The 14,859-nt window shown below is 34.0% G+C and overlaps 1 protein-coding gene across 1 annotated transcript in view; it reads left to right on the top strand.

Moving 5' to 3' along the window:
- LOC121946199 (uncharacterized) overlaps window positions 1-11,802 on the top strand; it is a 38,442-nt gene extending 26,640 nt beyond the window's left edge. The window contains exon 4 of the mRNA XM_088084606.1: window positions 11,373-11,802. Coding sequence (XP_087940732.1) covers window positions 11,373-11,715 — 343 coding nt within the window. The 3' untranslated portion in view covers window positions 11,716-11,802. The remainder of the gene's footprint in view (window positions 1-11,372) is intronic.
- The last annotated feature ends 3,057 nt before the right edge of the window (window positions 11,803-14,859 follow it).

The raw sequence follows: 14,859 nt of genomic DNA, 5'->3' as shown, positions 1-14,859 counted from the left end.
TTTTTTTTTTTTTTTTTTTTTTTTTTTTTTTTTTTTTTTTTTTTTTTTTTTTTTTTTTTTTTTTTTTTTTTTTTTTTTTTTTTTTTTTTTTTTTTTTTTTTTTTTTTTTTTTTTTTTTTTTTTTTTTTTTTTTTTTTTTTTTTTTTTTTTTTTTTTTTTTTTTTTTTTTTTTTTTTTTTTTTCTTGCAACATCCTTTGATTTTTCAACATAACATGCTGCTCTTTCACTTGCAACATCCTTTTTCAGCCGTTTTTGTTTCGATTTTTGCCATTATAGCCTCAGCTTTCGGTCATTTTCCAACATGCTATCACGTTTTGCATTTGCAACATCCTTTAACAGGTCTTTTTGAACATGCTTTTTCAAGCATACTATACCTTGGTTCTCGTCACTTTTCAACATGCTATAATGTTGTTTTGTTTTGTAACATCCTTGTAATGTTTTCAGCAGTTTTTGACATTTTTGTTAACATATAATATGCTTTTTCAGTTTGCACATCTTTTAGAGTTTATTTTGATTATTTTGTCATACTATAGCCTTGGTTCTTCGGTCATGAAAATGTCAAAATGTGACTTGTCAAAAAAATAGCTGAAAACCACATTAAACCACTTAAAATAGCATGCTAATACACGTCACAGCAAAGGATGTTGCAAAACTGCAAGGAAAAGCATATTTTAGCATGCTGGTACTGACCAAAGAACTGGTATATAGTATGGCAAAAATGCCAAAATGTGACCTGTCAAAAAACTGGTTGAAAACCACATTAAACCACTTAAATAGCATGCTAAGACACACCATTAAAAGGATGTTGTAAGAATTGCAAAAAACAGCATGTTAATGTTGAAAATTGACTAAGAAGGCAGCAAGCAAAATGCCAAATGTGACCTGTCAAAAAAATAGCTGAAAACCACATTAAACTACTTAAAATAGCATGCTAATACACATCACAGCAAAGGATGTGTTGCAAAACTGTAAGGGAAAAGCATATTTTAGCATGTTGAAAAATCTGACCAAATAAATCAAGGCTATAGTATGGCAAAATACAAATGTGACCTAATAAAAAATATGCTTGAAAACTACATTAAACCACTTAAATAGCATGCTAAGACACACCATTGCAAAGATGTTGCAAGAATTGCAAAAACAGCATGTTATAGTGCCAAGCTGAAAATTGACCCAAGAAGCAAGGCTATAGTATGGCAAAAATGTCAAAATGTGACCAGTCAAAAACTGAAAACCACAACCATCGCAAAATAGCATGCTAATACATGTCACAGTAAAGGATGTTGTAAAACTGCAAGAAAAAGCATATTTTAGTACGTTGAAAATTAACCAAAAAGCAAGGCTATAGTATGGTAAAAATAAGTCAAATGATCAGTCAAAAACTGCTGAAACCACATTAAACCATCGTAAAATACATGCTAATACACATCATAGCAAAGGATGTTGCAAGAATTGCAAAAACAGTATGTTATAGCATGTTGAAAATTGACCAAAGAACCAAGGCTAGTGCATAAGCAAAAAGTCAAAATGTGACCTGCTTCAAAAACAGCTGAAAACCACATTAAACCATCGTGAAATAGCATGCTAAGACGCTGCTTGTAGCAAAGGGCGATGCTGTAAAAACTGCAAGAAAAAGTATATTTTAGCATGTTGAAAAATTGACCAAGAACCGCTATAGTATGGCAAAAATGCAAAATGCCAAATGTGACCTGTCAAAAAATCATGAAAACTACATTAAACCACTTTAAAAAAGTACATGCTAAGACACGCTGTAGGCAAAGGATGTTGCAAAACTGCAAGAAAAAGCATATTTTAGCATGTTGAAAATTGACCAAAGAACCAAGGCTATAAAGTGGCAAAATGTCAAATGACCTGTCAAAAACTGTTGCAACCACATTAAACCATCAGAAATAGCATGCAAATACATCGCCATAACAAAGATGTTGCAAAAACTGCAAGAAAAGCATATTATAGCATGTTGAAAATTGACCAAAGAAGCAAGGCTATGTATGGCAAAATGTCAACATGTGACCTGTCAAAAAACTGCTGAAACCACATTAAACCACGAAATAGCATGCTAAGACACGCATGTAGCAAAGGATGTTGCAAAACTGCAAAAAAAGCATATATTTAGCATGTTGAAAAATTGACCAAAGAACCAAGGCTATAGTATGGCAAAATGTCAAAATGTGACCTGTCAAAAAAACTGCTGAAAACTACATTAAACCACTTAAAATAGCATGCTAAGACACACCATTGCAAAGGATGTTGCAAGAACTGCAAAAAACAGCATGTTATAGCATGTTGAAAAATTGACCAAAGAACCAAGGCTATAGTATGGCAAAAATGCCAAAATGTGACCTGTCAAAAAAATAGCTGAAAACCACATTAAACCACTTAAAATAGCATGCTAATACACATCACAGCAAAGGATGTTGCAAAAACTGCAAGGAAAAGCATATTTTAGCATGTTGAAAAATTGACCAAATAACCAAGGCTATAGTATGGCAAAATGCCAAAATGTGACCTGTCAAAAAACTGCTGAAAACCACATTAAACCACTTAAAATAGCATGCTAAGACACGTCACAGCAAAGGATGTTGCAAAAACTGCAAGAAAAAGCATATTTTAGCATGTTGAAAAATTGACCAAAGAACCAAGGCTATAGTATGGCAAAAATGCCAAAATGTGACCTGTCAAAAAAATAGCTGAAAACCACATTAAACCACTTAAAATAGCATGCTAAGACACACCATTGCAAAGGATGTTGCAAGAACTGCAAAAAACAGCATGTTATAGCATGTTGAAAAATTGACTGAAGAACCAAGGCTATAGTATGGCAAAAATGCCAAAATGTGACCTGTCAAAAAAATAGCTGAAAACCACATTAAACCACTTAAAATAGCATGCTAATACACATCACAGCAAAGGATGTTGCAAAAACTGCAAGAAAAAGCATATTTTAGCATGTTGAAAATTGACCAAAGAACCAAGGCTATAGTATGGCAAAAATGTCAAAATGTGACCTGTCAAAAAAACTGCTGAAAACTACATTAAACCACTTAAAATAGCATGCTAAGACACACCATAGCAAAGGATGTTGAAAGAACTGCAAAAAACGGCATGTTATAGCATGTTGAAAAATTGACCGAAGAACCAAGGCTATAGTATGGCAAAAATGCCAAAATGTGACCTGTCAAAAAAACAGCTGAAAACCACATTAAACCACGTAAAATAGCATGCTAATACACGTCACAACAAAGGATGTTGCAAAAACTGCAAGAAAAAGCATATTATAGCATGTTGAAAAATTGACCAAAGAAGCAAGGCTATAGTATGGCAAAAATGTCAAAATGTGACCTGTCAAAAAAACTGCTGAAAACCACATTAAACCACTTAAAATAGCATGCTAAGACACGCTGTAGCAAAGGATGTTGCAAAAACTGCAAGAAAAAGCATATTTTAGCATGTTGAAAAATTGACCAAAGAACCAAGGCTATAGTATGGCAAAAATGCCAAAATGTGACCTGTCAAAAAAACTGCTGAAAACTACATTAAACCACTTAAAATAGCATGCTAAGACACACCATTGCAAAGGATGTTGCAAGAATTGCAAAAAACAGCATGTTATAGCATGTTGAAAAATTGACCAAAGAAGCAAGGCTATAGTATGGCAAAAATGTCAAAATGTGACCTGTCAAAAAAACTGCTGAAAACCACATTAAACCACGTAAAATAGCATGCTAATACACATCACAGCAAAGGATGTTGCAAAAACTGCAAGAAAAAGCATATTTTAGCATGTTGAAAAATTGACCAAAGAACCAAGGCTATAGTATGGCAAAAATGTCAAAATGTGACCTGTCAAAAAAACTGCTGAAAACCACATTAAACCACTTAAAATAGCATGCTAAGACACGCTATAGCAAAGGATGTTGCAAAAACTGTAAGAAAAAGCATATTTTAGCATGTTGAAAAATTGACCAAAGAACCAAGGCTATAGTATGGCAAAAATGTCAAAATGTGACCTGTCAAAAAAACTGCTGAAAACTACATTAAACCACTTAAAATAGCATGCTAAGACACACCATTGCAAAGGATGTTGCAAGAACTGCAAAAAACAGCATGTTATAGCATGTTGAAAAATTGACCAAAGAAGCAAGGCTATAGTATGGCAAAAATGCCAAAATGTGACCTGTCAAAAAAAACTGCTGAAAACCACATTAAACCACTTAAAATAGCATGCTAAGACACGTCACAGCAAAGGATGTTGCAAAAACTGCAAGAAAAAGCATATTTTAGCATGTTGAAAAATTGACCAAAGAACCAAGGCTATAGTATGGCAAAAATGTCAAAATGTGACCTGTCAAAAAAACTGCTGAAAACCACATTAAACCACTTAAAATAGCATGCTAATACACATCACAGCAAAGGATGTTGCAAAAACTGCAAGGAAAAGCATATTTTAGCATGTTGAAAAATTGACCAAAGAACCAAGGCTATAGTATGGCAAAAATGCCAAAATGTGACCTGTCAAAAAACTGCTGAAAACTACATTAAACCACTTAAAATAGCATGCTAAGACACGCCACAGCAAAGGATGTTGCAAAACTGCAAGAAAAAGCATATTTTAGCATGTTGAAAAATTGACCAAAGAACCAAGGCTATAGTATGGCAAAAATGTCAAAATGTGACCTGTCAAAAAACTGCTGAAAACCACATTAAACCACTTAAAATAGCATGCTAAGACACACCACAGCAAAGGATGTTGCAAAACTGCAAGAAAAAGCATATTATAGCATGTTGAAAAATTGACCAAAGAACCAAGGCTATAGTATGGCAAAAATGTCAAAATGTGACCTGTCAAAAAAACTGCTGAAAACCACATTAAACCACTTAAAATAGCATGCTAAGACACACCATTGCAAAGGATGTTGCAAAAACTGCAAGAAAAAGCATATTTTAGCATGTTGAAAAATTGACCAAAGAACCAAGGCTATAGTATGGCAAAAATGTCAAAATGTGACCTGTCAAAAAAACTGCTGAAAACTACATTAAACCACTTAAAATAGCATGCTAAGACACACCATTGCAAAGGATGTTGCAAGAACTGCAAAAAACAGCATGTTATAGCATGTTGAAAAATTGACCAAAGAAGCAAGGCTATAGTATGGCAAAAATGTCAAAATGTGACCTGTCAAAAAAACTGCTGAAAACCACATTAAACCACTTAAAATAGCATGCTGAGACACGCCATAGCAAAGGATGTTGCAAAAACTGCAAGAAAAAGCATATTTTAGCATGTTGAAAAATTGACCAAAGAACCAAGGCTATAGTATGGCAAAAATGCCAAAATGTGACCTGTCAAAAAAACTGCTGAAAACTACATTAAACCACTTAAAATAGCATGCTAATACACGTCACAGCAAAGGATGTTGCAAAAACTGCAAGAAAAAGCATATTTTAGCATGTTGAAAAATTGACCAAAGAACCAAGGCTATAGTATGGCAAAAATGCCAAAATGTGACCTGTCAAAAAACTGCTGAAAACTACATTAAACCACTTAAAATAGCATGCTAATACACATCACAGCAAAGGATGTTGCAAAAACTGCAAGAAAAAGCATATTTTAGCATGTTGAAAAATTGACCAAAGAACCAAGGCTATAGTATGGCAAAAATGTCAAAATGTGACCTGTCAAAAAAACTGCTGAAAACCACATTAAACCACTTAAAATAGCATGCTAAGACACGCTGTAGCAAAGGATGTTGCAAAAACTGCAAGAAAAAGCATATTTTAGCATGTTGAAAAATTGACCAAAGAACCAAGGCTATAGTATGGCAAAAATGTCAAAATGTGACCTGTCAAAAAAACTGCTGAAAACTACATTAAACCACTTAAAATAGCATGCTAAGACACACCATTGCAAAGGATGTTGCAAGAACTGCAAAAAACAGCATGTTATAGCATGTTGAAAAATTGACCGAAGAACCAAGGCTATAGTATGGCAAAAATGCCAAAATGTGACCTGTCAAAAAAACTGCTGAAAACTACATTAAACCACTTAAAATAGCATGCTAATACACGTCACAGCAAAGGATGTTGCAAAAACTGCAAGAAAAAGCATATTTTAGCATGTTGAAAAATTGACCAAAGAACCAAAGCTATAGTATGGCAAAAATGTCAAAATGTGACCTGTCAAAAAAACTGCTGAAAACCACATTAAACCACTTAAAATAGCATGCTAAGACACGCTGTAGCAAAGGATGTTGCAAAAACTGCAAGAAAAAGCATATTTTAGCATGTTGAAAAATTGACCAAAGAACCAAGGCTATAGTATGGCAAAAATGCCAAAATGTGACCTGTCAAAAAAACTGCTGAAAACTACATTAAACCACTTAAAATAGCATGCTAAGACACACCATTGCAAAGGATGTTGCAAGAATTGCAAAAAACAGCATGTTATAGCATGTTGAAAAATTGACTGAAGAACCAAGGCTATAGTATGGCAAAAATGCCAAAATGTGACCTGTCAAAAAAATAGCTGAAAACCACATTAAACCACTTAAAATAGCATGCTAATACACATCACAGCAAAGGATGTTGCAAAAACTGCAAGAAAAAGCATATTTTAGCATGTTGAAAAATTGACCAAAGAACCAAGGCTATAGTATGGCAAAAATGTCAAAATGTGACCTGTCAAAAAAACTGCTGAAAACCACATTAAACCACTTAAAATAGCATGCTAATACACGTCACAGCAAAGGATGTTGCAAGAATTGCAAAAAACAGCATGTTATAGCATGTTGAAAAATTGACCGAAGAAGCAAGGCAAAAATGTCAAAATGTGACCTGTCAAAAAAATAGCTGAAAACCACATTAAACCACTTAAAATAGCATGCTAATACACATCACAGCAAAGGATGTTGCAAAAACTGCAAGAAAAAGCATATTTTAGCATGTTGAAAAATTGACCAAAGAACCAAGGCTATAGTATGGCAAAAATGCCAAAATGTGACCTGTCAAAAAAACTGCTGAAAACCACATTAAACCACTTAAAATAGCATGCTAATACACGTCACAGCAAAGGATGTTGCAAAAACTGCAAGAAAAAGCATATTTTAGCATGTTGAAAAATTGACCAAAGAACCAAGGCTATAGTATGGCAAAAATGTCAAAATGTGACCTGTCAAAAAAACTGCTGAAAACTACATTAAACCACTTAAAATAGCATGCTAAGACACACCATTGCAAAGGATGTTGCAAGAATTGCAAAAAACAGCATGTTATAGCATGTTGAAAAATTGACCAAAGAAGCAAGGCTATAGTATGGCAAAAATGCCAAAATGTGACCTGTCAAAAAAAACTGCTGAAAACCAAATTAAACCACTTAAAATAGCATGCTAAGACACACCATTGCAAAGGATGTTGCAAGAACTGCAAAAAACAGCATGTTATAGCATGTTGAAAAATTGACCAAAGAACCAAGGCTATAGTATGGCAAAAATGTCAAAATGTGACCTGTCAAAAAAATAGCTGAAAACCACATTAAACCACTTAAAATAGCATGCTAATACACATCACAGCAAAGGATGTTGCAAAAACTGCAAGAAAAAGCATATTTTAGCATGTTGAAAAATTGACCAAAGAACCAAGGCTATAGTATGGCAAAAATGCCAAAATGTGACCTGTCAAAAAAATAGCTGAAAACCACATTAAACCACTTAAAATAGCATGCTAATACACATCACAGCAAAGGATGTTGCAAAAACTGCAAGGAAAAGCATATTTTAGCATGTTGACAAATTGACCAAAGAACCAAGGCTATAGTATGGCAAAAATGCCAAAATGTGACCTGTCAAAAAAACTGCTGAAAACCACATTAAACCACTTAAAATAGCATGCTAATACACGTCACAACAAAGGATGTTGCAAAAACTGCAAGAAAAAGCATATTATAGCATGTTGAAAAATTGACCAAAGAATCAAGGCTATAGTATGGCAAAAATGCCAAAATGTGACCTGTCAAAAAAACTGCTGAAAACTACATTAAACCACTTAAAATAGCATGCTAAGACACACCATTGCAAAGGATGTTGCAAGAATTGCAAAAAACAGCATGTTATAGCATGTTGAAAAATTGACTGAAGAACCAAGGTTATAGTATGGCAAAAATGTCAAAATGTGACCTGTCAAAAAAACTGCTGAAAACCACATTAAACCACTTAAAATAGCATGCTAATACACGTCACAGCAAAGGATGTTGCAAAAACTGCAAAAAACAGCATATTATAGCATGTTGAAAAATTATCCAAAGAACCAAGGCTATAGTATGGCAAAAATGCCAAAATGTGACCTGTCAAAAAAATAGCTGAAAACCACATTAAACCACTTAAAATAGCATGCTAATACACATCACAGCAAAGGATGTTGCAAAAACTGCAAGGAAAAGCATATTTTAGCATGTTGAAAAATTGACCGAAGAACCAAGGCTATAGTATGGCAAAAATGCCAAAATGTGACCTGTCAAAAAAATAGCTGAAAACCACATTAAACCACTTAAAATAGCATGCTAATACACGTCACAGCAAAGGATGTTGCAAAAACTGCAAGGAAAAGCATATTTTAGCATGTTGAAAAATTGACCAAAGAACCAAGGCTATAGTATGGCAAAAATGTCAAAATGTGACCTGTCAAAAAAACTGCTGAAAACTACATTAAACCACTTAAAATAGCATGCTAAGACACACCATTGCAAAGGATGTTGCAAGAACTGCAAAAAACAGCATGTTATAGCATGTTGAAAAATTGACCGAAGAACCAAGGCTATAGTATGGCAAAAATGTCAAAATGTGACCTGTCAAAAAAACTGCTGAAAACCACATTAAACCACTTAAAATAGCATCCTAAGACACGTCACGGCAAAGGATGTTGCAAAAACTGCAAGAAAAAGCATATTTTAGCATGTTGAAAAATTGTCCAAAGAAGCAAGGCTATAGTATGGCAAAAATGCCAAAATGTGACCTGTCAAAAAAATAGCTGAAAACCACATTAAACCACTTAAAATAGCATGCTAATACACATCACAGCAAAGGATGTTGCAAAAACTGCAAGGAAAAGCATATTTTAGCATGTTGAAAAATTGACCAAAGAACCAAGGCTATAGTATGGCAAAAATGTCAAAATGTGACCTGTCAAAAAAACTGCTGAAAACCACATTAAACCACTTAAAATAGCATGCTAATACACGTCACAGCAAAGGATGTTGCAAAAACTGCAAGAAAAAGCATATTTTAGCATGTTGAAAAATTGACCAAAGAACCAAGGCTATAGTATGGCAAAAATGTCAAAATGTGACCTGTCAAAAAAACTGCTGAAAACCACATTAAACCACTTAAAATAGCATGCTAATACACGTCACAGCAAAGGATGTTGCAAAAACTGCAAGAAAAAGCATATTTTAGCATGTTGAAAAATTGACCAAAGAACCAAGGCTATAGTATGGCAAAAATGTCAAAATGTGACCTGTCAAAAAACAGCTGAAAACTACATTAAACCACTTAAAATAGCATGCTAAGACACACCATTGCAAAGGATGTTGCAAGAATTGCAAAAAACAGCATGTTATAGCATGTTGAAAAATTGACCGAAGAAGCAAGGCTATAGTATGGCAAAAATGTCAAAATGTGACCTGTCAAAAAAACTGCTGAAAACCACATTAAACCACTTAAAATAGCATGCTAATACACGTCACAGCAAAGGATGTTGCAAAAACTGCAAGAAAAAGCATATTTTAGCATGTTGAAAAATTGACCAAAGAACCAAGGCTATAGTATGGCAAAAATGTCAAAATGTGACCTGTCAAAAAAACTGCTGAAAACTACATTAAACCACTTAAAATAGCATGCTAAGACACACCATTGCAAAGGATGTTGCAAGAATTGCAAAAAACAGCATGTTATAGCATGTTGAAAAATTGACCGAAGAAGCAAGGCTATAGTATGGCAAAAATGTCAAAATGTGACCTGTCAAAAAAACAGCTGAAAACCACATTAAACCACGTAAAATAGCATGCTAATACATGTCACAGCAAAGGATGTTGCAAAAACTGCAAGAAAAAGCATATTTTAGCATGTTGAAAAATTGACCAAAGAAGCAAGGCTATAGTATGGCAAAAATGTCAAAATGTGACCTGTCAAAAAAACTGCTGAAAACCACATTAAACCACGTAAAATAGCATGCTAATACACATCACAGCAAAGGATGTTGCAAAAACTGCAAGGAAAAGCATATTTTAGCATGTTGAAAAATTGACCAAAGAACCAAGGCTATAGTATGGCAAAAATGTCAAAATGTGACCTGTCAAAAAAACTGCTGAAAACTACATTAAATCACTTAAAATAGCATGCTAATACACGTCACAGCAAAGGATGTTGCAAAAACTGCAAGAAAAAGCATATTTTAGCATGTTGAAAAATTGACCAAAGAACCAAGGCTATAGTATGGCAAAAATGTCAAAATGTGACCTGTCAAAAAAACTGCTGAAAACCACATTAAACCACTTAAAATAGCATGCTAATACATGTCACAGCAAAGGATGTTGCAAAAACTGCAAGAAAAAGCATATTTTAGCATGTTGAAAAATTGACCAAAGAACCAAGGCTATAGTATGGCAAAAATGTCAAAATGTGACCTGTCAAAAAAACTGCTGAAAACTACATTAAACCACTTAAAATAGCATGCTAAGACACACCATTGCAAAGGATGTTGCAAGAATTGCAAAAAACAGCATGTTATAGCATGTTGAAAAATTGACCGAAGAAGCAAGGCTATAGTATGGCAAAAATGCCAAAATGTGACATGTCAAAAAAACTGCTGAAAACTACATTAAACCACTTAAAATAGCATGCTAAGACACGTCACAGCAAAGGATGTTGCAAAAACTGTAAGAAAAAGCATATTATAGCATGTTGAAAAATTGACCAAAGAACCAAGGCTATAGTCTGGCAAAAATGTCAAAATGTGACCCGTCAAAAAAACAGCTGAAAACCATATTAAACCACGTGAAATAGCATGGTGAGGCACACCACAGCAAAGGATGTTGCAAAAACAGCCAATAACAGCATAATATAGCATGTCGAAAAAATGACCGAAAAAGCCATCGTAAAGTATGCCTCAAAAATGGCCGAAAAGGACATAGAATAACTTGTCGTGAAAGGTCATAGTATAGCATGTCAGCCAAAAAATCAACATCTAGCATGTTGAAAAAATATTATATATATTTTAGAAGGCAATAGTATGACTTTTTGGTCATGTTTTTGACGACAAATTTTAAATACTTACCTTTGCGATCCTTTCTCTATCTCCACAGGAATAAGAAAAAGGGTGTGCCGATGTCTGAGCTGACAGAGGAGGCTCAGAGACTGAAGAGGGCAGCCTGGAGAGCAGCTTCCAGGCGATACTATGCCCGAAAAATAGCCCGCCAACAGGCAAACCCTTCACGTTCGGGCCTCTTCCCCTCACACTCGGGTCCCTTCCCTCACATTACAGACTCCAGGAATTCACCATCCATCTCCTTTGCGGATCACACAAGTAGGACGCTGATAATGGAGCTACCTGAAGAGTCTCAGTCGCTGCAGAGGGAGGCATGGAGGGCCGCATCCAGGAGGTTTTACGCTCGAAAATCTGCCCGTCCTCACACTGAAACCACATAGTGCACACATCTACTCCAGAACATTGAGCTGTTTGACCCAACAGGGAAGGTTCCCACACCATTGAATAATAAAGAAAATTTTAACGCATTTGTGGTATTGTCCTTCTGTTGTAATCAAAAACATTTCTGACATAGGGTTAGGATTCTGAATGTCAAACTATAGCATGACCAAATATGCCATATTGTAGTCTGGCGAAAAATGTGTTGAGGCACGTCATAGTACAGAATAGTGAACAAACGGCCAAAAACATCAAAATATAGCATGTTGAAAAAACCACAGAAAATGCCATACTATAGTATGGTGAAAAATGTCAAAATATGACATGGCCGTTAAACAGCTGAAAATGGCATAAAATAGCGTGTGTAGACAGGCCATTGCATAGAATGTTGCAAAAACAGCCGAAAACAAAATATAGCATTTGGAAAAATTACAGAAAATACCAATTATAATTTTGCGAGAAATGTCATAATATGACATGGCCAAAAACAGCTGAAAACAGTATAAAATAGCATGCAGAGACATAGAATGTTGCAAAAATGGCCAAAACATCATAATATAGCATGTTGAAGAAATGGCTGAAAATGACGTAGTATTGTATTAAAATTATTATAAAATTATTATAGCTTGTAAAGACAAACTATACGATGATGTTTTTGTACGATATGGGCCCTTTTGGTCAGCATATTATACTATGATGTTTTTTTTGCAATTTCGGGCAATTTTGGACGACATACTATACTATGACTTTTTTTATGCAATTTTGGACTACAAACTTCACTATGACGTTTTTGTGTGATTTTGGGCAATTTTGGACGACATACTATATTATGACATTCATGGGCCATTTTCGAGGACATACTATACTATGACATTTTTGTGCGCTTTTGTACAACATACTATACTATGACGTTTTTGTGTGATTTTGGGGAATTTTGAAAGACATACCATACTATGACTTTTTTTATGCGATTTTGGACAACAAACTATACTATGACATTTTTGTGCAATTTTGGGCCCTTTTGGACATTATATTATGATTAATATAATGGGTTGGTTTTTTTTTTTGCAATTTTGGGCAATTTTGGACGACATACTATACTATGACATTTTTGTGTGATTTTGGGCAGTTTTGGAAGACATACCATACTATGACCTTTTTTATGCGATTTTGGACTATAAACTATACTGTGCCGTTTATGTGCAATTTTGGGCCATTTTGGACGACATACTATACTATGACATTTATGGGCCATTTTCGAGGACATTTTGTGCGCTTTTGTACAACATATTATACTATGATGTTTTTTAGCACTTTTGGGCAATTTTGGACGACATACTATACTATGGTGTTTTTGTGTGATTTTGGGCAATTTTGGAAGACATACCAAACTTTGATTTTTTTGTGTGATTTTGGACTACAAACTATCCTATGACGTTTTGTGCAATTTTAGGCCATTTTGGACAACATACTATACTATGACATTTACGGGCCATTTTCGAGGACATTTTGTGCGCTTTTGTACAACATATTATACTATGATGTTTTTTAGCACCTTTGGGCAATTTTGGACGACATATTATACTATGACGTTTTTATGTGATTTTGGACTACAAACTATACTATGATGTTTTTATGTGATTTTGGGTAGTTTTGGAAGACATACCATACTACAACGTTTTTGTGCAATTTTAGACAACTTAATATACTATGACATTTATGGGCCATTTTTGTGTGATTTTGGGCCTTTTTGAACAACATATTATACTATGATGTTTTTTGCAATTTGGGGCAATTTTGGACAACATACTATACTATGGCGTTTTTGTGTGATTTTGGGCAATTTTGGAAGACATACCAAACTTTGATTTTTTTGTGCGATTTTGGACTACAAACTATCCTATGGCATTTTTGTGCAATTTTAGGCCATTTTGGACAACATACTATACTATGACATTTATGGGCCATTTTCGAGGACATTTTGTGCGCTTTTGTACAACATATTATACTATGATGTTTTTTAGCACTTTTGGGCAATTTTGGACGACATACTATACTATGACGTTTTTATGTGATTTTGGACTACAAACTATACTATGATGTTTTTATGTGATTTTGGGTAGTTTTGGAAGACATACCATACTACGACATTTTTGTGCAATTTTAGACAACTTAATATACTATGACATTTATGGGCCATTTTTGTGTGATTTTGGGCCTTTTTGAACAACATATTATACTATGATGTTTTTTGCAATTTGGGGCAATTTTGGACGACATACTATACTATGGCGTTTTTGTGTGATTTTGGGCAATTTTGGAAGACATACCAAACTTTGATTTTTTTGTGTGATTTTGGACTACAAACTATCCTATGACGTTTTTGTGCAATTTTAGGCCATTTTGGACAACATACTATACTATGAGATTTATGGGCCGTTTTCGAGGACATGCTATATTATAACGTTTTTGTGTAATTTTGGGCCATTTTGGACAACATGCTATACTACGATGTATTTGTGCAATTTTGGACATCATACTATACTATGACTTTTTCATGCTATTTTAAACAACATATTATACCGTATCTCTTTCACACTATTTTGGACGTCGCACTATAAATATTTATGTTATCTGACGATATACTATACTATTACTTTTTCATGCTATATTTAAGGGTACTATACTACAACCTTTTCGTACTATGTGGTCAACATATTAAACTATGACATATTTGATGGCATGACATACTATCACTTTTTTGACAAACTATAGAATGACATTTTTTATGGCATGCTTTTCATTGAAATGTTTTCACATAGTATACTATGACTTTTTTATCTCATGTTATGCCTTTACTTTTTTGACAAATTACACTACATATATGCCTCTTTTTCTATATAGTATACTGTTATTTGGTTTGTCTCACTTTACTGTTATGTTTCTTTGACACACTATGATGTATTTTGACATACTATAGGATGGCAGTTCTTTTCTATGACATTTTTTGACATACTACCCTTTGACATTTTTTAATGTATTATACTATGACATCTTTTTGATCAACAACAGTATGACTTTTTTCACACTATACTGTGACTTTTTGTCCCACAAACTATAACATGACTTTTTTTCACACACTATGC

Source organism: Plectropomus leopardus, chromosome 11 (assembly GCF_026936395.1).
Source record: "Plectropomus leopardus strain MGB_pleo_1.0 chromosome 11, ASM2693639v1, whole genome shotgun sequence".
Lineage (NCBI taxonomy): Eukaryota > Metazoa > Chordata > Actinopteri > Perciformes > Serranidae > Plectropomus > Plectropomus leopardus.
The sequence above is the reverse complement of the archived record's forward strand: the minus strand, read 5'-3'. Positions and strand labels throughout refer to the sequence as shown.